Source organism: Macaca nemestrina, chromosome 20 (assembly GCF_043159975.1).
Source record: "Macaca nemestrina isolate mMacNem1 chromosome 20, mMacNem.hap1, whole genome shotgun sequence".
Lineage (NCBI taxonomy): Eukaryota > Metazoa > Chordata > Mammalia > Primates > Cercopithecidae > Macaca > Macaca nemestrina.
In genome coordinates, this window is record NC_092144.1 from 58,168,106 (window position 1) to 58,194,969 (window position 26,864).

The 26,864-nt window shown below is 44.7% G+C and overlaps 1 protein-coding gene across 1 annotated transcript; it reads left to right on the forward strand.

The window, feature by feature from the left end:
• The first annotated feature begins 5,304 nt into the window (after nt 1-5,304).
• LOC105478622 (epididymal sperm binding protein 1) lies at nt 5,305-26,864 on the forward strand. Its single transcript, XM_011736117.2, has 6 exons — nt 5,305-5,455; nt 13,579-13,667; nt 20,044-20,181; nt 21,686-21,832; nt 24,035-24,193; nt 26,640-26,864. The coding sequence occupies exons 2-6, from the start codon at nt 13,598-13,600 to the stop codon at nt 26,795-26,797; spliced, it is 672 nt and encodes a 223-aa protein (XP_011734419.1). The 5' UTR covers nt 5,305-5,455; nt 13,579-13,597; the 3' UTR covers nt 26,798-26,864.

Genomic DNA, 26,864 nt, shown 5'->3' on the forward strand with positions numbered 1-26,864 from the left:
TCCCTCCTCCCCACTTCCCCTCCCTGTCCCCTCCTCTCTTTCCCTCCTCCCCACTTCCCCTCCCTGTCCCCTCCTCTCTTTCCCTCCTCCCCACTTCCCCTCCCTGTCCCTCCTCTCTTTCCCTCCTCCCCACTTCCCCTCCATGTCCCCTCCTCTCTTTCCCTCCTCCCCACTTCTCCTCCCTGTCCCCTCCTCTCTTTTCCTCCTCCCCACTTCTCCTCCCTGTCCCTCCTCTCTTTCCCTCCTCCCCATTTCTTCCTTGTCCCTCTCCTTTTTTACCTTCTCCTCCTCATCATTCTTTTTCTCCCTTCTCGTTCTCCTCTCCTCCTCCTCCTTCCTTTCCTCCTCCTTCTTCTTCCCTTACCCCTCCTCCTCCCCTCCTCCTCTTCTTCCCTCTCCTCCTTTTCTTCTTTCTTCCCCTCCTACCCCTCCTCCTCCTCCTCCCCCTCCTTCCTCTCTGTCTCCCCCTCCTCCTCTCCCTCTTCCTCCTCTTCTCCCCTCCTCCTCCCCCTCCTCCTCCTCTCCCTCCTTCCTCTCTGTCTCCCCCCCTCCTCCCCCTCCTCCTCCTCTTCCTCCTCTTTCTCCCCTCCTCCTCTCCTCCTCCTTCTTCCTACTCTCCCTCATTCCCCTCCTTCTCTCCCTCCTCCTCCTCTTCCTTCTACACCTCCTCCCCCTCTTCCTCCCCCTCCTTTCCCTCTTTCTCCCCCTCCTCCTCCTTCCTCTCTTCCTCCTCTTCCCTCTTCCACCTCCTTCCCTGCCTCTTCTCCCTCCTTCCCCTCTTCCCCTTCCTCCTCCTCTTCTTTCATCTTTCATCCCCAACTTCTCCCTCCTTCCTTGCTCTCGCTCTGCTCCAAAGTTAAGCTATCTACCTTGCCTAGGAAGAAATACTTAAAATAACAGACAGGGAAGATGCAGGCTGAGGAATTTCATGTCGTTTCCATGAAGAGAGAACCATCAGGGAGCCCATGAGCAGTCACAGGTTTACCTGTATCTCAGATCTTCCTGGTCTTTGTCAGCCAGGGCTCAAGAATCCCCTGGAGAGGCCCAGGGAGGTTTCTTGGAAAAGCAGGTTTGCTTCCCTAATATAAGCACCGTTGTTGGTGCTCCACAAACCTTCGACGTGGGCCACTGTTCTCTGGAGGCCCTTGGCGATTAACCTAATGGGCTGCAGATGGCTTTGAAGTTCTGAGGAATAAGCGGTGCAGCGTTATGGACACCTACATTTCCAACTATGAAAAGTTAGATTAATTATGAATTCTGAAACACAGTGTGTTCTCAGTTACTGTTCTTTTTTTTTTCCTTTTTTAGACAGAATTTTGCTCTTGTTGCCCAGGCTGGAGTGCAATGGTGCGATCTCGGCTCATTGCAACCTCCGCCTCCCAGGTTCAAGCGATTCTCCGGCCTTACCCTCCCTAGTAAATGGGATTACAGGCATGAGCTACCACACCTGGCTAATTTTTGTATTTTTAGTAGAGACAGGATTTCACCATGTTGGTCAGGCTGGTCTCGAACAAGGTGATTCACCCGCCTTGGCCTCCCAGAGTGCTGGGATTATAGGCGTGAGCCACCTCACCTGGCCCTTAGTTACTATTCTTAGAAGAGGGACTGGGCACAGTGGCTCACGTCTGCAATCCTAGTGCTTTGGTAGGCTATGGTGGAGGCATCGTTTGCAACCAGGAGTTTGAGACCAGCCTGGGAAACATAATGAGACCCCCATCTGTACAAAAAAAAAAAAGTTAACAAATTAGCCGAGCATGGTGGCATATGCCTGCTGTCCCAGCACTTTGGGAGGCTGAGGTAGGAGGATAGTTTGAGTCCGGGAGTTTGAGGCTGCCGTGAGCTATCATCGCACCACTGCACTCTTGCCTGGGCAACAGAGTGAGACCCTGTCTCAGAAAAAAATTGTGGAAGACGGGCTATCTTTTCATCTCCATTTTTTTTTTCTCAGTAAGATGGAATCTCCTTTGGAAAAAGTGGCAAAAGATAGCCCTCCCCGCAACTAAACTGTCAAAAACGTCAACAACTGTCAAATTAGAAGCTCTTATGAAATAAAAGCCTATCCAAGACTTTAAAAATACCTTTGGGGAATCCTAGTCTTTGGAAATGACTGTTGCCTTCACTTATTTCTAACAATTTCTTTTTTCTTTTCTTTTCTTTCTTTTTTTTTTTAGATGGAGTCTTTTTTTTTTTTTTTTTTTTTTTTTTTTTTTTTTTTTTTTTTTTTGAGACAGAGTCTCGCTCTGCCGCCCAGGCTGGAGTGCAGTGGCGTGATCTTGGCTCACTGCAAGCTCCGCCTCCCGGGTTCACGCCATTCTCCTGCCTCAGCCTCCCGAGTAGCTGGGACTACAGGCGCCCGCCACCTCGCCCGGCTAGTTTTTTTGTATTTTTTAGTAGAGACGGGGTTTCACTGTGTCAGCCAGGATGGTCTCGATCTCCTGACCTCGTGATCCGCCCGTCTCGGCCTCCCAAAGTGCTGGGATTACAGGCTTGAGCCACCGCGCCCGGCCTTAGATGGAGTCTTGCTCTGTTTCCCATGTTGGAGTGCCATGGCATGATCTCGGCTTACTGAAACCTCCACCTCCTGAGTTCAAGTGATTCTCCTGCCTCAGCCTCCCAAGTAGCTGGGACCACAGACATGTGCCAGCAGACCCAGCTAATTTTTGTATTTTTAGTAGAGATGGGATTTCACCATGTTGGCCAGGCTAGTCTTGAACTCCTGACCTCAGGTGATCCACCCGCCTCGGCCTCCCAAAGTGCTGGCACCTCTTTCCTTCTTGTTTGAACATCTTTTACAGATCTTGACTATATTCTACAACATAATGGGTGGTCTTTGGCACACTGCCTTTTTGCTATTATTATTGATACTTTATGAAGATCAAGTGTGCTAAGACATTGCACTTTTGCAGAGCCACCCATCCTCGCCTTTAACATCTTTGTTTCACGTCACTCATCATTGCATTGCAAGTCATCAGTTTCCCACTCTGCAAGAATTTCTTCAATCAGTTTCCCTTTATTATTAGCCATACAAGATCCAAAAATCCCTTAGCAGATTAATGTGGGCTGGGCGCAGTGGCTCATGCCTGTAATCCCAGCACTTTGGGAGGCCGAGGTAGGTGGATCACCTGAGGCCAGGAATTCAACACTAGCCTGGCCAACCTGGTGAAACCCTGTCTCTCCTAAAATATACAAAAATTAGCTGGGTGTGGTGGTATGCGTCTGTGGTCCCAGCTACTTGGGAGGCTGAGGTAGGCGAATTGCTTGAACCTGGGAGGCAGAGGTTGCTGTGAGCTGAGGTCATGCCACTGCACTGTAGCCTGGATGACAAAGCGAAACTCCATCCTCTGACTCCAAAAAAAAAGAAGATGAAGGAGGAGGAGGAGAAGAAGAAGAGGAAGAGGAAGAGGAAGAGGAGGAGGAGGAGGAAGAAGAAGAAGAAGAAGGCGGTTGATGGATGAAGAGAAAGAGAGAGGAAAACACACACACATACACCACCCCCCCCCCAATATATAGTGAGACATTCAAACAGAAAGAGAGACACTGAACAAAACCCAAAGACAGAGAAAGAGCTTCAAAGAGGAAGGAAAAGGAGGCAAGGACAGAGGGAGAAAGAGAGACGGGAGTGGAGAGATGGCGAAAGAGAGACTGAGGAAGAGAGTGACAGGGAGGGCCAGAGAAACAGCCAGTGAAAAGAGGTGAAGGCAGAGACAGACAGAGAAGTCAGGGCAGAGGAGGCCACCATGTGAGAAACCCCCAGCCTGCGAGCCTCTTATTCTGAAAACACCCAAGCCTGGGATGTGAAGATGCAGCACCGAAGAATCAATAAAACAAAGAGCCCCAGACATGCTGGGTCAAGCCCTACTCTCCCCACCAATTTGCTGTATGAGGTTCAGTAAGTCTCTGAGCCTAGCGGTGCCTCAATTCCCTTATCTGTAAAACCAAGGAGTCATACTAGGGTCAGCCGTAACACGTGGCCAACTCTGACAGATCCCAAGAGAAGGCTTGTGGACTTCTTCACAAAATCCCAGGATGGTGGAGAATCATTTAAAAATGATGGCCTGTACTCCCAGCACTTTGTGGGGTTGAGGCAGGTGGATCACCTGAGGCCAGGGGTTCAAGACCAGCTTGGCCAACACGGTGAAACCCTGTCTCTATTAGAAATACAAAAATTAGCTGGGCGTGGTGGTGGGCACCTGTAATCCCAGCTACTCAGGTGGCTGAGGCAGGAGAATCACTTGAACCCAGGAGGCAGAGGTGACAGTGAGCCAAGATCACGGCTTTGTACTCCAGCCTGGATGACAGAGTGAGACCCTGTCTCAAAAATTAAAATAAAATAAAATAAAAATAAAATAAGGCCGGGCGCGGTGGCTCACACCTGTAATCCCAGCACTTTGGGAGGCCGAGGCGGGCGGATCACAAGGTCAGGAGATCGAGACCACGGTGAAACCCCGTCTCTACTAAAAATACAAAAAATTAGCCGGGCGCGGTTGTGGGCGCCTGTAGTCCCAGCTACTCGGGAGGCTGAGGCAGGAGAATGGCGTGAACCCGGGAGGCGGAGCTTGCAGTGAGCCGAGATCGCGCCACTGCACTCCAGCCTGGGCGACAGAGCGAGACTCCGTCTCAAAAAAAAAAAAAATAAATAAATAATAAATAAATAAATAAATAAAATAAAATGACGTATTTCAGAAGGCTAGTTTCAATTATCCCATGCTTGCCTTTTCACTAGAAAATTCTAGGGCTTGGTTGGGCACAGTGGCTCACGCCTATAATCCCAGCACTTTGGGAGGCCAAGGTGGGCAGATCACTTGAAGACGGGAGTTCGAGACCAGCCTGACCAACATGGAGAAACCCAGTCTCTACTAAAAGTGCAAAATTAGCTGGGCGTGGTGGCGCATGCCTGTAATCCCAGCTACTCGGGAAGTTGAAGCAGGAGAAAGGCTTGAACCTGGGAGGTGGAGGTTGTGGTGAGCCAAGATGGCACCATTGCACTCCAGCCTGGGCAACAGAGCAAGATTCTGTCTCAAAAAGAAAAAGAAAAAAGAAAAGAAAAGAAAAGAAAATTCTGGGGTTCTCTTTCATTGTTCAGCCGAAACCTCTCCAGCAATTCATAGCTGAATTTCTGGGAACATTCCCTCCTCTGTTCATTAATATTCTTGTCCCTGACCCCAGCCCCCGCAAGGCCCCGTCCATGTACACTTGACTGAATTTTATGGGCTTCGTGGATATGCATGGGGTTATCTCGAGGCATCATAAATTAACCACAGCTGAGCTCATCCAAACTGTCTTCGGACAGTAACCACTGATGAAGAACCCTCCTTTGAGAAACTGCCATTGTGTCCTACAGACAGGCTGGGGCCAAAGCCGTTCAACCAATCCCCAGATAATCCAGAGCCCTTGGGAGCAGAACCGTAAAGAGAGATCGTGGAGAGAGCTAGGGCCCAGAAGAACTCTCTCAAAGGTACATTTTGACCTGGAAACTTGGGAGGGTGTGAGAAGTGGGGTCTTGGGACTCCCATAGTAAGAAAGGAAGGTCTAGAGCATTGTGGTGCACTAGAAATATAATGTGAGCCACATAAATCATTATAAGTTTTATAGCAAAAGCACTTTTAGAAAGTAAGAAAAAATAAGTGCAATTTATTTAAATAATATGTTTTGGGGAACCCATGGATATGTAAACGATTATCATTTCAACACATAATGAATACAAATTAATGAATACAAATGAATACAAATTAATTATTGAATACAAATTAATGAATAATTGCATAAATTGTATACATTGTATAATTGTATACATTGAAAATTGTATAAATTGTATAATGAATAAATTGAAAAAATTAATGAATACAAATGAATGCAAATTAATGAAATACTTTACTTTTTTTTCCTATACTTTGTCTTCAGAATCAGTAAGTATTTTACACTTACAACATAAAACAATTTGAACTTTCCCATTTCAAATGCTCAAGAACCAGAAGTAGCTGGTGGCTGCCATATTGGTTCTGGAAGGGGAAAGTCAGAGAAAGTAGGGAAGGGGGTCTTGTGGGTGAGATCCTTTCTCTGTTAATAAACTAAAGAAATGGGTTAAACCAGATTATGTCAATGATGTAATGCTAAGGAAGGTTGCCTGAATCCCAAATTTAGGGAAGAAACTGAAAAAAAGGGAACAAGTTACCTGTTAAGAGACTGAGTGAATTACTTATTAAATTCCTGGTAGTGGATTAAAATCTTCGTAGTTCTACCAATTTTTGCACCGTTTCTCCAAGGTAAGGCGTACTCTCCCTATTTTAGGAAAAAGAAAGTTGAGATTCAAAAAGAGCTTACTGAGATCCTGTTGCTTCTCACTCCAAAGGCAGCCTAATATGTAATAGAAGAGGTGTGTGTGCACGCTTAGAGGTGGAGGGAAGTCTTACACTGAAGTTCTGTTTCAGATCTGGGATCATTTGCTGCTGAGAAGCAGAAGGACTCATTATTTTGAAGCTTCACTATACTCCAGTGACTTTACAGCCCCATGTGTCCCTGTAATTATCACAATGGCTTCTATAGTTGAGATTTTATTTCCATTAAACAGATAGGAATATTGGCTCGGAGTTCAGAGGGTGAAATGACCTTCCCAAGGCCACCCAGTTGAAACATAGGAGAGTAGGATTTGAATCCTGGTTGATCGGGTGCTATTATCTTCTCACCGCTCCACTGTGAAATTGTTTTGGCTTAAGAGAACCAGAGGGCAGAGGCTGTGGGCTAAGCTGCCTCTTGGGCACCCTATCAGTGCCTTAATACTACCAGTTGTGGCTGCCATTATTTTCCATGTTGGGTGGTAAGTATTGGTGCCAATATCTTATCTCTAGCTGTTTGAAGACAGCTATCATATCTGGTTTCTCTTGGTACCCACCACATTTCCTCATAGGTGACAGGGTTCTTGAATACTCATTGGATGGGTGGTGGACTGATGGAAGATTAAAGAATGAAGGGAAGGATGGGTGGATAGAAGAATGGATGAATGGTGAAAGAATGGATGAACGGAAGGATGGATGAGGAGTGGATGAATAAATCGAAGGATGGATGAAAGGATTTATCTCTGATTTTTGAGGGCAGAAATCATGTGTGGTTCCTCTTGGTACTTGACACAGTTTCTTATGGATGGTGGGGTTCTTAAATACTTATTGGATGAATGACTGATGGATGGATAATAAGAGGATGGATTGAATGAATAATGAATAAATAGAAGGATAAATGAATGGATAGATGAGTGGATCGATGGCTGGTGAAAGATGGACAAAAGGATGGGAGAATTGATCCATGGATGGCAGAATTGGTGGAAAGATGAATGGGTGGATGAATTGATGGGTGGATGAATGGATGATGGAAGAAGATAGATGAAAAGATGGATAGATGGAGGAATGGATGGAAGAATGGTGGAAGGATACATGGGTGGATGGGTGGATGGATGGATGATGACAGAAGGGTTGGTAAAAGGATGGCTGATGGATGGACGGATGCATGAGGGAATATTAACAATGTAGAGTATCATTAAGCCAGAAAAAATTTCTTAGAAGGTAATATTTTCAGGAAAGTTTGAAAGCCAATAAATAACAAAAGTAAAAGAAGAGAATTAGAACATTCTCAAGATGTTTGCTTAATTAAGTTATTACTGCAGGTCTAGCATGGTGAATGAATGTCATCATCATCATCATCATCATCATCAATTGGCCAACGTTTATTGTGAATTATCTCTATAGCACACATTGTCTTAAGCATTTTGTATCTTTCATCTAATTTAATCCTCCCAACAACTCTATGAAGTAGATCTAGTTATTAGCATCCCCATTGTATAGAGGGGTAAGCTGTGAAGTACCTTATTAAATGTCACTCTGCTAGGCACCAGTGAAATATCCACACAGGCTTTTAATGACTGGAAAGCCAGCGGAATTAGAATGCCAACATCAGGAGGCCCCTGCCACCATGCTTTGCTCTATAGATGTTCAATAAATTTGGTAAGTCAATAACTACCCCATAAAATTAATCCATTCCTAAGACAGCCATCTCATTGTTGTAGATTTTTTATTTTGTGATTTTGAACTGCCCCCTGTTGCTTCACCCAGGATGTTCTATCTTTTTTAAAAAACGTTTTAACTCTGCATGTTTTTGTGTGAGCATATGTGCATGCATATACCTGTGTATGTGCACATATGATGTGTGTATATTATGTATACATATATACACATCTATAATGTAAACAGGCATGTGCACATATATGTATATACACATTATGTATGTGCATAGATATATATGTATAATTACTGTTTTTAAAATGTATTGATACACAATAATTGTATATATCTATTGAGGTACATGTGATTTTTGTTTTCCATTATTTATTTATTTAATAGACATGGGGTCTCACTATGTTGTCCAGGCTGGTCTCAAACTCCTGGTCTCAAGTAATCCTCCCACCTCAGCCTCCCAAAGTGCTGGGATTACAGGTGTGAGCCACTGATGTGATATTTTGATACGTGTGTATAGTGTGTAATGATCAAATCAGGGTATTTAGGATATCCATTACTTCCAACATTTATCATTTCTTTGTGTAGGGAATATTGCAACTCTTACTTTCTTGGTATGTACATAATTAAATTGTTTTTAATGATGTAAGTCACACATCTGTGACACAAACTTAAATCGAAAGAAGTATCTTATTTACCCCTGGTTCCCACTTCCAGAGGTGATTGATATCAGTGGCTTCTCACAGGCCCGCTCAGGAAAACGCTCTGTGCATGTATGTGCATGGGGAACACAGATGCATTGGATGAATGATTGATGGATGGATGATAAGAGAATGGATTGAATGAATCATGAATAAATAGAAGGATAAATGAATGGATAGATGAGTGGATAAGTGTCTTGCTGAGAACTACAAGGCTCTAAGTGACTTAGGTTTTCGAGTGTCACCGTCTTTTCGTTCCTCTGCACTTATCCCAAAATTGGTAGTCAGCAGCTTCCAGTAAAATCTCAGGGATGGCCTGAGTGCAGTGGCTCATGCCTGCAATCCCAGCACTCGGGAGGCTGAGGCAGGAGAATCGCTTGAACCAGGGAGGTGGAGGCTGCAGTGAGCTAAGATTGTGCCACTGCACTCCAGCTTGGGACGCAGAGCAAGACTTCATCTCAAAAAAAAAAAAAAATCTAGCGTGTGTGCTGTCTCCATAAATAGTAATGAAAATATCTGGCTTGTGTGACCCCTCTGACATTTACACAGTGCTTTCCAGCATCTGCTGAATGTATAAGATCCCAAGGTGCCGGGCGCGGTGGCTCAAGCCTGTAATCCCAGCACTTTGGGAGGCCGAGACGGGCGGATCACGAGGTCAGAAGATCGAGACCATCCTGGCGAACATGGTGAAACCCCGTCTCTACTAAAAAATACAAAAAACTAGCTCGTCGAGGTGGCGGGCGCCTGTAGTCCCAGCTACTTGGGAGGCTGAGGCAGGAGAACCGCGTAAACCCGGGAGGCGGAGCTTGCAGTGAGCTGAGATCCGGCCACTGCACTCCAGCCTGGGCGACTGAGCGAAACTCCGTCTCAAAAAAAAAAAAAAAGATCCCAAGGTAAAGTTTATTCTCCCTCATTTGATGATTGGAAAAACTACCCCCACATTTGCCTGTGGTTTGACTCCAAAACTACAACAACCCTTTATCCGACCAGCCAAGAAACAGTGGCAAGTGGCAGGATGCTGGTCCCAACAACCCCAGGGCTCAGGACAGAGGGTTCTCCAAGCATCTGAACCTGCCAGTGCCCAAGGCATAACTTGGTCCTCACCTGGATGTTCCAGACGTGGGTGTCTGGCTATTAGGGTTTGTTTTCCAGTTGAATAATTATTTTGAACAGCCCTAAAATATTTTCTATTAATATCCATAACTTGGTCTGTGCAGAGTCATTAACATTCCAGACCATCTGTTGCTACCAATTCTTCGAATTTGCACGAAACTCTTTATTGCACAAGGAAGCAAGCCATGTAAATAGCTGGGGATGGAGGGATCATCCCGGGCAAAGAGAAGAACGAGTGCGAAGGCCTTGAGGTGGCTTCTGCAGGAAACAACTAAAAGGCAGATAGAGGAAGGAGAAGGAAGATAAGAAATGAGCTTTGAGGGAAGGCATGGTATGGACTATGGATTGTATTCTAAAGGTGATGGAGGATTTTGAATTAATAAACGCCACCCCTCCTCACTTTTTTTTTTTTTTTTTTTTTTTTTTTGAGACAGAGTCTTGCTCTGTCGCCCAGGCTGGCGTGCAATGGTGCGATTTTGGCTCACTGTAACCTCCACCTCCTGGGTTCAAGTGATTCTCCTGCCTCAGCCTGCCAAGTAGCTGGGACTACAGGCACCCACCACCACGCCCAGTTAATTTTTTTTTTTTTTTTGTATTTTTATTAGAGATGGGATTTCACCATGTTGGCCAGGCTGGTGTCAAACTCCTGACCTCAAGCGATCCGCCCATCTCAGCTTCCCAAAATGCTCGGATTACAGGCGTGAGCCACTGTGCCTGGTTCACACCTCCTCACTTTAATCCCTTCTGTGGCTTCTGGTTGCTTCTATTCTATTCTATTCTATTCTATTCTATTCTATTCTATTCTATTCTATTCTATATATTTTTTTGAGACAGAGCCTTGCTCTGTTACCCAGGCTGGAGTGCAGTGGTATGATCTTGGCTCACAGCAACCTCTGCCTCCTGGGTTCAAGCGAGTCTCATGGCTCAGCATCCGAGTAGCTGGAATTACAGGCACCCACCACCATGCGGAGGGAATTTTTGTATTTTTAGTAGAGATGAGGTTTTACCATGTTGACCAGGCTGGTCTTGAATGCCTCACCTCAGGTGATCTGCCTGCCTTGGCCTCCCAAGGTGCTGGGATTACAGGCATGAGCCACTGCACCTGGCCTTCAGGTTGCATTTAGAATCTGAGGGAGAGGCCAGGCGCGGTGGCTCAAGCCTGTAATCCCAGCACTTTGGGAGGCCGAGACGGGCGGATCACGAGGTCAGGAGATCGAGACCATCCTGGCTAACATGGTGAAACCCCGTCTCTAATAAAAAATGCAAAAAAGTAGCCAGGCGACGTGGCAGGCGCCTGTAGTCCCAGCTACTTGGGAGGCTGGGGCAGGAAAATGGCATAAACTAGGGAGGAGGAGTTTGCAGTGAGCTGAGATTAGGCCACTGCACTCCAGCCTGGGTGACAGAGCAAGACTCCATCTCAAAAAAAAAAATCTTAGGGAGGCACTACAGGGTCCGGTCCCACCCACATCACCATGCATCTCTGTGACCTTGCTCCTCCTCACTTTTTGCAGAGACGAGGTGTCACTGTGTGGCCCAGGCTGGTCTCAAACTCCTAAGCTTAAGCCATCCTCCTGCTCAGCTTCCCAAAACACTGGGATTATAGGCATGAGCCACTGTGCCCAGCCTGGGCCCTAGCCATGTGGGTCCCACTTGCTCCTTGAGCACATCTAGCTTTTTTCATCTCAGGCCCTTTCCACATTGGCTTCTCTGGCCTGGATGCATCCCCCACCCGCATACCTCCAGCTCCTCTCCTGTCTCCCTCCTCCATCTGTTCCTCCAGGTGTCAGCTTACCTGTCATGTCTCAGAGGACCCTCCCCTGACCTCTCAATCAAAAGTGACCTTGTCCTAGTTATTCCTGAGACTCGTCCACAGCAATGATCACAGCAAATAGTTGTATTTGTTTCTGGTTTCTTCACCTCATGTCTCTCTCCTTGGTAGACTCTCAGCCCCACGAAGGAAGGGACTATGCCTGCTTTACCCACTGCTGCATACTCACTGTGTAGCCCTGGCCCCACATCTTGTAAATGCTCAATAAATACGCATTCCTGAGTGGATGCATAAAGCAGGCATCAGGAAAGAGCCCGTACTGGGCACAGTGGCTCATGCCTGTAATCCCAGTGCTTTGGGAGGCTGAGCAGGAGGACGGCTTGTGCTCAGGAGTCTGAGACCAGCCTGGGCAACATAGTGAGACCTCATCTCTACAAACAATAATCATAGTTTAAAAATTAACTGGGTGTGGTGATGCGTGCCTGTAGTCCCAGCTACTTGGGAGGCTGAGGTGGGAGCATCACTTGAGCTGGGAGATGGAGGCTGTAGTGAGTCATGATGGCACCACTGCACTGCAGCCTGGGTGACAGAGCAAGACCCTGTGTAAAAAAAAAAAAAAAGAAAGAAAGAAAGAAAAAGAGAAAAAGAGCTCAGCTTTGTAGAGGAGAGAGGCTGGAGGCTGCATATCCGTGAGGGAACAGGATAACAGTTGAATAGTTGAGAAGAGAGATGAAAAAGACCTTCGTTTAGTCTGTAACAGCAGAGGCAGGAAAAGCGGATAGATTCGAGAGCTTCAGAAAAGTGAAGCCAACTGACTGATAGAACACAGCAAGAGACAGGGACAGCAGATCTGCACTGGGGTCTACAACCCAGGCGGTTGGGAAGAACATAGTGTAATTAAATGAAGTAACATGGGGGAAGGATCACATATTTTGGGCTGTATCTCAAAAGCCAAAGCTTGGAATTTGAGATGTTTGAAGGACATCTAGGTGGACATGTCTGGGAGCCAGTTGAGAATACAGTCCCGGCTCTCAGAAATGAAATAATATTATATGAACAATACCATTTTGGATAATATTTATGAGTTCTTAGCACATGTCTGGTCCTATGTTAAGCCTAGAGGCAGCATTGTACATTACTTAAGAGCTCAATTTCTCTGAACCGAGTCAGATTGTTGGGGTTCACCTGCAAGCTCCCCTACTTACATGATCTGTAACCCTCAGCAAGGTGCTTAAGCTTACTGTGTGCCCCATCTGTGCGTATCTGGGGTGGTAATGGTACTTACCACGCTGGGCTACTTCCTATCTGGATTATCGTGAATTTAGAATGGTGTGCAGCACTCAATGAGTTTTATCTGTTTTTTGTTTTGCTTTGTGTTTTGAGACAGAGCCTTGCTGTGTCGCCCACGCTGGAGTGCTGTGGTGCGATCATAGTGCACTGCAGCCTCGACCTCCTGGGCTCCAGTGATCCTCCCACCTCAGCCTCCTGAGTAGCTGGGACTACAGGCACGCACCACCATACAAGGCTAACTTTTTAAAATTTTTGTAGAGATGAGGTCTTGCTATATTGTCCAGGCTGATCTCAAACTCTTGGCCTCAAACAATCCTCCCATCTTGACCTCCGAAATCTGTTATTTTTTTATGGTTGTCATTAATCGTCATAACAAGGGTGAGCGGTATGCAGGATTAGTATCCAGCCTCCTGAACAGCTGGGACCACAGGCATACACCACCATACCTGGCTAATTTAAATGAAAATTTTGTAGAGATGAGGTCTCACTATGTTGCCCAGGTTGGTCTTGAACGTCTGGCTTTAAGCGATCCTCTGCCTTGGTCTCCCGAAGTGCTGAGATTACAGGTGTGAGCCACTATGCCTGGTCTATTTTTTAAATCACTGTGGATAGAAAGAAAAATGGCATGTATGATGTCAAATCTAGGAGCTAGTGGGAAGAGGAAGGGGAACTGTGGGATGAAAATTTTTGTCTTCTTTCATTCCAGAGAGAAGAGGGCAGCCGAGATGACCCGATGGTCCAGTTACCTGCTGGGATGGATGACCTTCCTTCTCTGTTCCTATGAGTCAAGTGGAGGTGAGGACACTGAAAACGATGGGGAGGATTTAGAAACTGGAAAAGAATGAATGGGGCAAAGCAAAGATTCCTGGAACCAAGTAGGGAGGAGATGGCTTAGCAAAAATCTCAGAAGAGGCTGGGTGCAGTGGCTCACACCTGTAATCCCAGCACTTTGGGAGGCTGAGGCTGGCAGATCACTTGAGGTCAGGAGTTCCAGAGCAGCCTGGCCAACATGGTGAAAACCTGTCTCTAAGAATACAAAAATTAGCCAGGCATGGTGGTAGGTGACTGTAATCCCAGCTACTCAGGAGGCCGAGGCAGGAGAATCACTTGAACCCAGGAGGTGGAGGTTGCAGTTAGCCGAGATTGCTCCACTGTACTCCAGCCTGGGCGACAAGAGCAAAACTCCGTCTCAAGAAAAAAAAAAAAAAAAAAATCTCAGAAGACCTGGGGTTTGGACCTTGGATCTGCCACTTCTTTTCTCTGTACATTTGGTCAAGCCATAACCTCTCTGAAGTCAGTTTCCAGACTGAAGGAAAAATAATGGCATTTATCTCATGGGGTTATTTTGAAGATTAAATAAAATAATGGGCACCAGAATCTTTCATAATGCTCAGCACCTGGAGGGAGGAATGTGAATATGTTGATTAAAAGGCAAGTTATATGATCCCAATGAACTGAACCCTCAGACCCCAACCTGGACACCCTAATTATATATTAATGTATCTCAGAATCTAATCACTAAAACACTGCAGGTAAGCACAGAAACAGAACAAGAGGAGACCTTGCTTACAGGTCATTCGCTCAAGCCTTGGTGAGTCATTTGTCACAATTAGAATCTTTTTCTGCCTGACAGATCGTTCTCTTCTGGATAAGGCTCAGGAACCATTTACATATTGATGCACCTTGATCCCACATTCTTTATTCCAGAGATTCCTAACCTGGGGTCACTGAGTGAGGGTTAGAGTATATGAAAACTTGAATTTGCATTTTAAAAAAAATGTGTGTATTTATCAGGGTAGTGAGAATAGCTATTGTAAGAAGCAAACTCCAAACTCTCAGCAGCTTAATACAATAACATTTTTTTTTCTTGGTTCTGCAAAGTGCCAGAACCAGGTGCATCCAGTCAGGAAACAATGCTCCACATGGTCATTCAGGGATCAAAGCTTCTTCCGTCCTAGGGACCCACCATCCCCTTGGGTTTCAGAATCTGCTGAGGTTTCTTTGCTTTTAGCTCGTAGACAAGGATCAAGAGAGTCTGGAGGATCTCGGAGGAGAGGGTTTTTTGTTTCTTTGTTTTCTTTTGGCCAGGACAGGAAGTGACATTCATCACTTTCTCCTACTTCCACTGGCTAGAACTGATACAGCTCTTACCTGCAAGCAAGTCTGGGAGATGCAGTGTAGCAGTGCATTTGGGAGGAAAGTAAAACTGATTTTGATGAACACACAGCCATCTCAACCATAAGGGCAAATGAATACTCTCCTAGAGAGAAATTGTGGGTTCTCAAAGAACTGACAAATTCCTAAAAGATTAGGAACTCACAGTTTATTCAGACAAGGAACAATGTAATTGATGGGGTATCTACTTTTCTAGTTATAATCTCAGTTTTGTCATGCCTCCCTGAGACCACACCCGCATACTTGTGGTGAAACTCAGTATTCCAAGTTCCCTTTGAGTGTATTTACAGACAAATTTATTTAGTAGACACTTACTGAGTGATCTTTAAGTTGCAGGCATTATGTTATGGATCAGAAGTGCAGAAATAAACAAAACCTAGACCCTCCACTCAGAGAGTTCACAGTAATTGGGAGTTATAGACACATAAATGAATTATTTTTTTAAAATTGGCAACTGCATTCATTTATAGTGATTGACTCTGAGTATTATGAGTGTGAGGAAGAGTATTGACCCAGACTGAACCAAATCTTCATGGATGAATAGCAGGGACTAAAGCTGGGAAGAGGGGAAAGGCATTCGTGGCAGGGTGAAGGGCAGGAGCAAAATCCCAAAGACGAGAAAGAACATGGAGTAAGGTCAAGGGAATGTTAATCAGGGAGTGAGAACAGGCAGGTCAGCAGGGTCTGGATTATGGAGGATTGTAACTCAGTTAAGAAGATTAGGCCATCTGCTGGATTACTTTGCAGATGGCTAATAGTATTCATTATGCACTGATTCTTACTAACAACTCCCAAAGATAACCTTAATTCCACCTACAGGGGCGTCTGCCCTCCTCCTCAACACAGTATCCTATATACTCAGTGGTGTTTGTGATTGAGGCAAAGCATTGATAACGACAATAATGATAGTGATGATGACAATGATAATGATGAGGATGATGATGATGACGATATGACGATGATGACAACGATGATGATAATGATGACAATAATCGTGACAATGATGATGACGATGATGATGGTGACAATGACGATGATGATGATAATGATGATGACAATGATGTGATGAGGAGAATAATGATGATTATAATAACGATGATGACGATGACAATGACAATAATGAGGTTGATGATAATGACACTGATGATGACAATGATGATGATGACAATGACAATGATCATCATCACATGATGACAATAATGGGGTTGATGATAATGACACTGATGATGACAATGATGATGACAATGATGATGATCATCGTCACATGATAATGACAATAATGAGGTTGATTATGATGACAATGACAATGATGATAACGATGATCATCATGATGACAATGACAATAATGAGATTAATGATGGTGACAATGACGATGATCATTATGATGATGGCAATGACAATAGTGTGGAGAAGGATGATGATGATGGTGATGGTAATGATGATAATGAAAATGATGATCATAACTAATATTTGTTAAGCAGCAGCCATGCTCCTGGTACTCTTCTAAGCACTTTCCTGATTTAAACTGGTTTACGTTTCACAAAAATAAATACCAAACAGTTCTGAGAAACAGAGGTGAAAAATGCAATGATATTTAAGTACTCCTAATTGCATCACCCCGTTGGTGCGGTTCAGAGATGGAAGTCTGTCTTCTCCACATTCTCCCAACCCATCCCTTGTCCCCATAATGACCTACGTCAGGTTATACAGGACAAGAATCTGATCCACAAGGGCTGTGGTTACCATGTTACAGACCTTGAAGACAGACACCATGTCTTGTCCGTCTATTAGGAGAGGACTAACTATTGTAGCAACACCCAAATGTCAGTGGCTTGACTCAACAGAGGTTCATGTTGAACTCATTCTACAGTCCAATGTGGATGTTCGGTGGGAAAACTTTTTGTTGTAATCCAGAGAACAAGATCCTCTAGTTTGTGGCTCCACTGTCCCCCAGGCCCTCAGTATTCTCTGCTCAGTCCTCAGAGTTTCTCAGCCTTGGCACGATTGCTGTCTGTGGCTGGATATCTTTGTTCTGGGGAGCTGTCCTGTGCATTGTAGGATGTTTAGCAATATCCCTAGCCTCTAACTGGCAGATGTCAGTAGCAGCCACTGGTTCCTTTCCCCTATAAGTTGTAACAACCAAAAATGTCTCTAAACCTTGGCTAATGCCCCCAGGAGGTCATAATTGCTCCTCCTTCTCTATTAAGAACTGCTGCTCTATATTCAGCTGGTTGGCAGAGGAAGAAAATAGCATGGAGGATTGTTTGGGACTTTTTAAAGCCAGGAAATGGTGAGCATAATTTCCACCCATAATCCATTGCACACACACACAAATCGCCCACTGGAGTATCTCACTCATAGTATTCTATCATTATATCTTTGAGGGAGGGAAGGAAGGAGGAAGATAAATGAGATTAGAGCAAGGAGCGAAGCTGTGACTCTGAACTAGCAGATGAGCAAGTTGAGCTCTCATCCCAGTTCATAAGGACTAATGAAGCGATCAACTTTCATTAGTCCTTATTGTACGCGGGTTTTCACGTGATGAGGAATCTGGGATAGAATAGCATTTCTTTCTTTTAAAAAATTTACACATCAAAATTCTGCAGAACACCATTTTTGTTTTGGTTTTTTGTTTTGTTTTGTTTTCAGTCAGGATCTCACTCTGTCACCAGGCTGGAGTACAGAGATGCAATCGTGGCTCACTGTGGCTTCAACCTCTCAGGCACAAAGGGTCTTTCTCCCTCAGCCTCCCAAGTAGCTGGGATTACAGGGCACACTACCATGCCTGTCTAATACTGTTTGTTTTTTGTAGAGATGGGGTTTCACTTTGTTGCCCAGGCTGGTCTTGAACTCGTGGCTAGAAGTGATCCACCCACCTCTGCCTCCCAAAGTGCTGGGATTACAGCCATGGGTCATCGTGCCTGGCCAAGAACAGCATTTCTTGATATATTTCAGGGACCATTAGTCTCTAGTGCTATTGAATTGTGAAAAAAAAAAAAAAAAAAAAAAGAAGGACAACTCAATATACTGTATACATCAATTCTCATTTTCATATTAACTTTTCTGATGAGTCCTTCATTAAAGAAACCTGTTTAACTTTGTCTCACGTGGCATTTTCCAAACCTATTTTATTCTTTCTGTTGTTTCTTGATCAAGTAACTATTCTAGGTTCTGTGGGTATACTGCACAAAAAAAAACAAAGTTCCTGTACTCATCGAGAAGAATAAGGACATTGAAAGTTGTCCCCTCAATATTTGCCACATCTGGGTGCCACCAGTACTATTATTTACTCAACATTTTTCTTTAAATTTGCTCACTTATCTTCACTTTAAAAAAATTCATTTTAAGAGTTTGGTTAACATCAGTATTATAATATAAAAAAGCACTACCACTTTCCATAAATAGGAAATATGACCAAAAATAAATACTGTACTATGAAAACAAAATCTCATTATTAAATTCTGCTAGGCTATTGTCCGAACAAAGCTTTAAGCCTGAGTCCTGCCCTCTCTCTCTCTCTCTCTTTTGTTCTTGTTAAAATGAGAGATTATTAAATATTAGAGATGCGGTAGAGAAATACTAGTATTAAATTGAAGCTTTCTCTTTTGCGTAAGCAGAAGGACTAAAAGGACCACTGGAAAATGATTTTTTTTCCAGTTTATATTTCAAAATTATTTAATGTGTGTCCCTACATAACCTAATGTGGTCTTGTGATCCACCAAAAGTTATTTTGTGTAACGTTATTGGCCTCCGATTTTATGCTCTGAGCAACAGTAGTCTCAGGGAACAACATACCTTGGTTGTCTGGGTTGTGTATGAAACTCTTCCCCAGTGCTCCTGGTTCCATCATGAATTGGATACTCCCTGATATGTCATTAGGAAGTTGGATGCTAAGCCTAGGTGTGTAGCCTTCAGGCCCCCATGAGAACTGTCTCAGTCTGTTTGGGTTGCCACAACAAAATACCACAGGCCAGGCATGGTGGCTCACGCCTGTAATCCCAGTACTGTGGGAGGCCAAGGCGGGAGGATCACCTGAGGTTAGTCTCTACTGCTATTGAATTGTGAAAAAAAAGAAGGACAACTCATTATACTGTATACATCAATTCTCATTTTCATATTAACTTTTCTGATGAGTCCTTCATTAAAGAAATCTGTTTGTTTCACGTGGCATTTTCCAAACTTATTTTATTCTTTCTATTGTTTCTTGAGCAAGTAACTATTCTAGGTTCTGTGGATACACTGCACAAAAAACAAAGTTCCTGTACTCATTGAGAAGAATAAGGACATCGAAAGTTGTCCCCTCAATATTTGCCACATCTGGGTGCCACGAGTACTATTCGAGACCAGCCTGGCCAACATGGCAAAACCTCATGTCTACTAAAAATACAAAAATTAGTCAGGTGTGGTGGGAGGCACCTGTAATCCCAGTTACTCTAGAGGCTGAGGTAGGAGAATCGCTTGAACCCAGGAGATGGAGGTTGCAGTGAGCTGAGACCAGACCACTGCACTCCAGCCTGGGTGACAGAGTGAGACTTCATCTCAAAAAATAAAAAATAAAATAAAAAAAGTAAATAAAACAAAATTTAAAAAGTACCATTGACTGAGTAGCCTATAACCAATATAAATTTCTATCTCCCAGTTCTGGAGGCTGAGAAGTCCAAGGGCAAGGCACCAGCAGTTTCAGTTGCTGATGAGGGCCTGCTTCCTGGTTCACAGATGGTGCCTTCTTGCTGTATCCTCACATCATAGAAGGGGCTAGCTACCTCTCTGGGTTCTCTTGTAAGGGTTCTTATCCCAATCATGAAGGCTCTGCCCGTACGACCTAATCACCTTCCAAACGCCCCTTGTACCATGACCGTGGGGGTTAGGATTTTAACATATGAATTTGGCAGGGGGACACAGACATTCAGATCAAAGCAAGAGCCAAACCAAGACGCAACCTTTGCTAATTCATTGTGATTCTTCCCTACTCCCATTTTCTCCTCCTGCCCTTCAGGGATGCACGAGGAATGTGTCTTTCCTTTCACCTACAAGGGATCTGTTTACTTCACTTGCACCAAAATTCATAGCTTATCCCCTTGGTGTGCCACCAGAGCGGTGTACAATGGCCAATGGAAGTACTGCCAGAGTGAAGGTGAGCGGTATCATGTTGTCCCTGCCAGTGGCCTTTGACTAGGGTGGATCACAAAAGAGAATGTGTGACTGTCTATGACATGATCACATTTTTGCAGACAAATTATAATACGTATGCTTGCATAGAAAAAGCTCTGGGATGCCAGACGCTGAATGCTAATAATGGGTAATAATGTTAATAATGATAAGTGTTAAAAATGGTGCTCTCTGGATGAGGGTCTTGTGATATTGTAAGACTAGTTGACCCAATAGAACCATCCCATCTTTATGTCTTTCTTAATTTTCTAAATTAATAAGGAAAAAAGAAACAAAGTGTAAGAAAAGGGATTTGAGGCTGGGCGAGGTGGCTCATGCCTGTAATCCCATCAAAACTTAACTACTAATAGCCTACTGTTGACGAGACAGCTTACCAGTAACATAAACTGTCAATTAACACAGATGTTGTATGTCTTATGTATTATATACCATATTCTCATAATAAACTAGAGAAAATAAAATGTTATTAAGAAAATTGTAAAAAGGAGGAAATACATTTGCTCTCCATTAAGTGGGAATGGATCAGCATAAAGGCCATTAGCATCATCTTCACGTTGAGTAGGAGGAGGAAGAGGAAGGGTTGGTCTCACCATCTTGGGATGATAGAGGCAGAAATGATGGAGGAGGTGGAAGGGGAGGCAGGAGAGGCAGACACATTCAACAGAACTTTTTTTGAAAAACACCCACGCCCGCTGGGTGCAGTGTCTCACACCTGTAATCCCAGCAATTTGGGAGGCCAAGGTGGGTGGATCACCTGAGGTCAGGAGTTTGAGAGCAGCCTGGCCAACATGGCGACACTCCATCTCTATTAAAAATTAGGAAAAAATAGCTGGGTGTGGGTGGCAGGCACCTGTAATCCCAGCTACTCAGAAGGCTGAGGCAGGAGAATTGCTGGAACCCGAGAGGCAGAGGTTGCAGTGAGCCAAGATCTCGCCATTGCACTCTAGCCTGGGCAACAGAGTGAGACTCTCTCAAAAAGAAAGAAAGAAAGAAAGAAAGGAAGGAAGGAAGAAAGAAGAAAGAAAGAAAGAAAGAAAGAAAGAAAGAAAGAAAGGAAGAAAGAAAGAAAGAAAGAAAGAAAGAAAGAAAGAAAGAAAGAAAGAAAGAAAGAAAGAAAGAAAAGAAAGAGAGAGAGAGAGAGAGAAGGAAGGAAGGAAGGAAGGAAGGAAGGAAGGAAGGAAGGAAGGAAGGAAAGGAAGGAAGGAAGGAAGGAAGGAAGGAAAGAAGGAAAGAAGGAAGGAAGAAAGAAAGAAAAAAGAAACTCACGTATAAGTGGACCCAAGTTCAAACTCGTGTTGTTCAAGAATCAGATGAATAGGCCATAGGCAAATGCTTGACAAAATAATGCATAAAATCTCTTCTGAACCTTATGTCTGTCCTGTCTTGTGATGGTTGATTAATGATCAAATGACTCTGTCCTGTGAATGACTAGAGGAAGTCGAGCCACTCACGAACTCTGTTCCTAACAGATTACCCACGCTGTATCTTCCCTTTCATCTATCGAGGAAAGGCCTATAACAGCTGCATCTCCCAGGGCAGCTTCTTAGGCAGTCTGTGGTGCTCGGTCACCTCCGTCTTCGATGAGAAACAGCAGTGGAAATTCTGTGAAACGAATGGTGAGCCCCTGTAGCAGGGATGTGTGGTGGGAGGGAGAGTGGACAGCAAGGATCATCTTGAGGGGAGGCCGGGCAAGGTAGAGACCAAAGCAGCAAGGGGGAAGTGCTTACAGGAGCTAAGTATCTGCTCAGAGAGTTCACTATGACAACTGCAGACAGGGGTATCCCGAGGCCATTTGCCCAGTCCCCAATCCAGCATGAAAAGACCCATGTCCTGAGAACTGAAACAATGAGCTGAAGTCCTGATATTAGCTTCTAGTATTTCTGTTTCTAGAACTGACAATAGTGAGATTCACCCATTGACAGATCCAACCTGCCCTTTCTTTCTTTTCCTTCTTTCTTTTTTCTTTCTTTCTTTTTTTCTTTTCTTCTTTCTTTCTCTTTCTTCCCCTCTTCCTTCCTTCCTTTCTTTCCTTCCTTCCTTCCTTCCTTCTTTCTTTCTTTCTTTCTTTCTTTCTTTCTTTCTTTCTTTCTTTCTTTCTTTCTTTCTTTCTTTCTTTCACTTTCTTCCTCTTCTCTCTCTCTCTCTCTCTCCCCCCCCCCTCCTTCCTTCCTTCTTTGTTCTTTTTCAGGGTCTTGCTCTGTCACTCAGGCTGGAGTGCACTGGTGTGATCGCGGGTCACTGCAATCTCTGCCTCCCAAGTTCAAATGATTCTCCTGCCTCAGTCTCCTGAGTTGCTGAGACTGCAGGTGCCCGCCACCACACCCAGCTAATTTTTGTATTTTTACTAGGGACAGGGTTTCGTCATGTTGGTCAGGCTGGTCTCGAACTCCTGGCTTCAGGTGGCCCACCCGCCTCGGCCTCCCAAAATGCTAGGATTACAGGCATGAGCCACCATGCAGGGCCCCGACCTGCATTTCAATGCAGCCTAGCATCTTATTAAGTCTACACACAATCCCAGGTGAATAGTGACCAAAATTCATTCAATGCCCTCTATGTACTACACTGATCTAACAGATTTGTATACAATATCCTGAATCTTTCTATAGCAGCTCTATGAGCTGCTATTCTCCACCACACATTCAATAAATTGTCCCAGTAAAACTGAGCACTTCCCAGGGTCACAGTCATAGGCTATATTAGAATTAGAGCTTGAGTTCTAGTCCATACGGTTCCAAAGCGCACGCTCTCTCCTTAAGTACTGTTGCTTCCACAGAGACAAAAATCCATGAAGGCACTTATTCCTAGGCATGCTTATTCTTGCATAAAAATCTTAATTCTGTTCTTCCCTTAGCACTCAACAAATCTTAATTCTCTCTAAACCTTAATTTTATTCTAGTCCTAATCATCCACCATTTGCGTTCTTTACTATAAACCAACACTAACCTTAAATCTCACTATAGCAGGCCGGGTGTGGTGGCTCACGCCTGTAATCCAAGCACTGTGGGAGGCCGAGGCAGGTGAATCACCTGAGGTCAGGAGTTCAAGACCCGCCTGGCCAACATGGTGAAACCCCTTCTCTAATAAAAGTACAAAAATTAGCGAAGCATGGGTGGCACATGCCTGTAATCTCCAGGCAGGAGAATCTCTTGAACCCAGGACACGGAGGTTGCAGTGAGCCGAGATCGTACCACCGCACTCCAGCCTGGGTGACAGAGCGAGACTCCATCTAAAAAAATAAAAAATAACGTCTCGAAGTGGGGAGGGAAAACTCAGCATATTGATGGGGTCTTGGGGTCTTGTCTAAGGTGGGTCTCTCAGTGGGGGATGTGATTTGGATTGTGTAAGGATCATGATGTAATAGTTAGGGTTGGTGGTCACAGCAAGGTGAAATGACCAAAGACGGGGTTTCAAAGAGTCTGGAAGAGTAAACAGTGTTTTGACACAGTCTACTGAAAAAGTTGAACGGTCTGATATTTATGTAAATAGCTTTTCTAGAGGCTTCTGGAATGAATAATAAGGCTATTTGCAAGATAAGAATCTTCCGGGACAAGAATTTCCTAGCTTAATAGAGTCAAGGTGATGGCGACCGCAGAACCGTGAAGTCACGTTAATGGAGACAGTAAGCTGTGTGCGAGTTGATAATTTTGGCTCTCACTTATCCATAACATCCAGATAATAACGTCATCCAGAAGTTGCTTGGAGAATCCAATGCTATGTTGCCTTTCATGGGATAAAGCGTGGGACAGTTTTTGTGTCATAAATGGAAGCTCTTTTCAGCTCCTCTTCTTGACCTGTAACCTTTCCATAATCATTTTCAGAGTATGGGGGAAATTCTCTCAGCAAGCCCTGCATCTTCCCCTCCATCTACAGAAACAACGTGGTCTCCGATTGCCTGGAGGATGAAAGCAACAAGCTCTGGTGCCCAACCACAGAGAACATGGATAAGGATGGAAAGTGGAGTTTCTGTGCCGACACCAGTAATCTGGGGATGGGAGTTGGGTGGGTGTGGGTGGATTCTTTCATTCATCTGCTCAACAAACACCTACTGAAACCACATTGTGAGCCAGGCACTGAGTTGGGCGCTGAGGATCTGGTGTTGAATCAGGCAGACAGAGTTCTGGCCTCGCGAATAACGTCAATGGTGTGATATGCCACAGGCTTTGAAATCCAAGAGAAAGGTGCCAAAATGAAATGCTCGAAATGTTAAACACCTAACCGTGATGCAAATACAGAATAAACACATGCTAAGGCTTTTAAAAACCCTAGCGTGAGCCAGGCATGGTGGCTCACGTTGTAATCCCAGAACATTGGGAGGCTGAGATGGAAGGATCACTTGAGGCCAGGAGTTCAAGACCAGTCTGGTCACATAGTGAGACGCTGTCTCTACAAACAAAACAAAACAAAACACAACAAAAATAAATAAATAAATAAATAAATAAATAAATAAATAGCCAAGTGTGGTAGCACGTGCCTGTAGTCCCAGGTACTTGGGAGGCTGAGGCGGGAGGATCACTTGAGCCTGGGAGGTTGAGGCTGCAGTGAGCTATGATCATACCTCTGCACTCCAGCCTGGGTGACAGAGTGAGACCTTGCCTCTAAAATAAATAAATAAGCAAACAAACAGTGAAATCACCCGACAAAAGGCTCACACATTTGGAAAACGTACTAGACTGCCAAACTGCACCTGTGCACAGTAGGAGAGCTGAAATGAACCGGAAGAGCATCCCCTTGTTCCCCTCAGCTGAGAACATGTGTGTCGGGAGATTCAGACTTCCTCTCTCTGTGTGTGTCCACAAATGGCCGCAGAAGCGTCATGAGTGTCGATTTCGTGAGTCATAAAGTTTAGCAAGTAGACGCATTTGCACCTGTGGAATCATGAAAGATGAGGACACTGGGATTGGTCCTCTGAGACAAATCCTCTATCCACCAGGTCCTCCTGGTGACCAGCGTTCTCCTTCTCCCTCCTTCCTCCAGTGCCCTCTGTGCTTCCACTCTGCCCTTCTTCCCTATTCCAGTGCCCTGCCCTATCTTCCAGCCTTTCTCAAGTCCTACACTCTGATAGCTTCTGAGCAAAGAAAATACCCAAGGCCCAGTGGAAAGGAAAGGGAAGTCCTTGGGCAAAGAGGAACTATAAGGAGTTATAGGTCTGCACCACTCCAGGCAAGGGGTCAGGCGAATAGCTGTGGGTGGGGATGTGTGTTGTTCCAACAACTCGGGAATTTCCTAAATAAAATAAATTATTTCTCAGCTGGTCATGGGAGAAGATGTGACAGCAAAAATTGAGACCCATTTACCCTCTGTTGCCTCAAGCTGCTGTGGATAGAGGTGTCCAGTTCATATTATTTATGGGGTCATCTTTTGTGAGGACATCATTTATATCCTCATCTTTCACGGATTCCACAGGTGCAAATGTGCCTACTCGCTAAACTTTGTCACCCACGAAATCGATACTCGTGACGCTTCTGCAGTCATCTGTGGACACACAGAGTGAGGAAGTTTGAGTTTGAGTTTCCCAACACACATGTTCTCACCCGAGGGCAGTAAGGGCGTGTTCTTTCGGCTCATTTCAGCTCTTGTAACTGTGAACACAAATTCTTCTTTTGCTTAGGTTTGGGTCAGCATTCTGAGCAGTGCCCAGGCAACACCTTCCTGTGCAGGGTTTACCCAGATTTTAGATTTTAGTGTTTTTTTTTTTTTTTTTTTTTTTACTTTTTTTGTTTTATTTTATTTTATTTTTGAGACGGAGTCTCACTCTGTCGCCAGGCTGGAGTGCAATGGTGCAATCTCGGCTCACTGCAGCCTCTGCCTCCCGGGTTCAAGCGATTCTTCTGCCTCAGGCTCCCGAGTAGCTGGGATTACAGGTGCCCGCCACCACACCCAGCTATTTTTTTTGTATTTCTTTTCTTTTAGTAGAGATGGAGTATCTCCATGTTGGCCAGGCTGTTCTCAAATGCCTGACCTCAAGTCATCTGCCCACCTTGGCCTCCCAGAGTGTTGGAATTACAGGCTTGAGCCACCACAGCCAGCCGCTTTTTATATTTTAAAGACAGGGTCTCCATCTGTCACCCAGGCTGTAGTGCAGTGGTGGCTCAATGCAGCCGCAACCTCCCAGGCTTGAGCAATCCTCCCACCTCAACCTCCTGAGTAGCCGGGACTACAGGCACACACCTCCATGCCCAACTTATTTTTTAAGAAACTTTTTGTAGAGATGGGGTTTCGCTATGTTGCCCATATGTAGGCTGGTCTTGAACTCCTGGCTTCACATGATCCTCCAGGCTCAGTCTCCCAACATGCTGGGATTAAAGGCACGACCCCATCACACTCAGCCCCAGTTTGAAATCTAGGGTGGGTCTGAAGCTCACGCCTCTATGACAGTGTGAAGCCTGGGGAGTAACCTTTGTCCTATCCCCTTCTGCTTCCTAGGAATTTCCGCATTGGTCCCTGGCTTTCCTTGCCACTTTCCATTCAACTATAGAAACAAGAATTATTTTAACTGCACTAACAAAGGATCCAAGGAGAACCTTGTGTGGTGTGCAACTTCTTACAACTACGACCAGGACCACACCTGGGTGTACTGCTGATGCTGAGGTGAGAGCAGGGACCAACAGTGGTCATTTCACTGATGCAGAGGTGAGACAGGTACACACC

Bases quoted from the DNA above. Each gene is read 5' to 3' on its own strand.
- LOC105478622 (XM_011736117.2), top strand. From the start codon at position 13,598: ATGACCCGATGGTCCAGTTACCTGCTGGGATGGATGACCTTCCTTCTC. The intron at 20,182-21,685 runs GTGAGCGGTATC...TGTTCCTAACAG, and splicing joins GAAGTACTGCCAGAGTGAAG to ATTACCCACGCTGTATCTTC. The intron at 21,833-24,034 runs GTGAGCCCCTGT...AATCATTTTCAG, and splicing joins GAAATTCTGTGAAACGAATG to AGTATGGGGGAAATTCTCTC.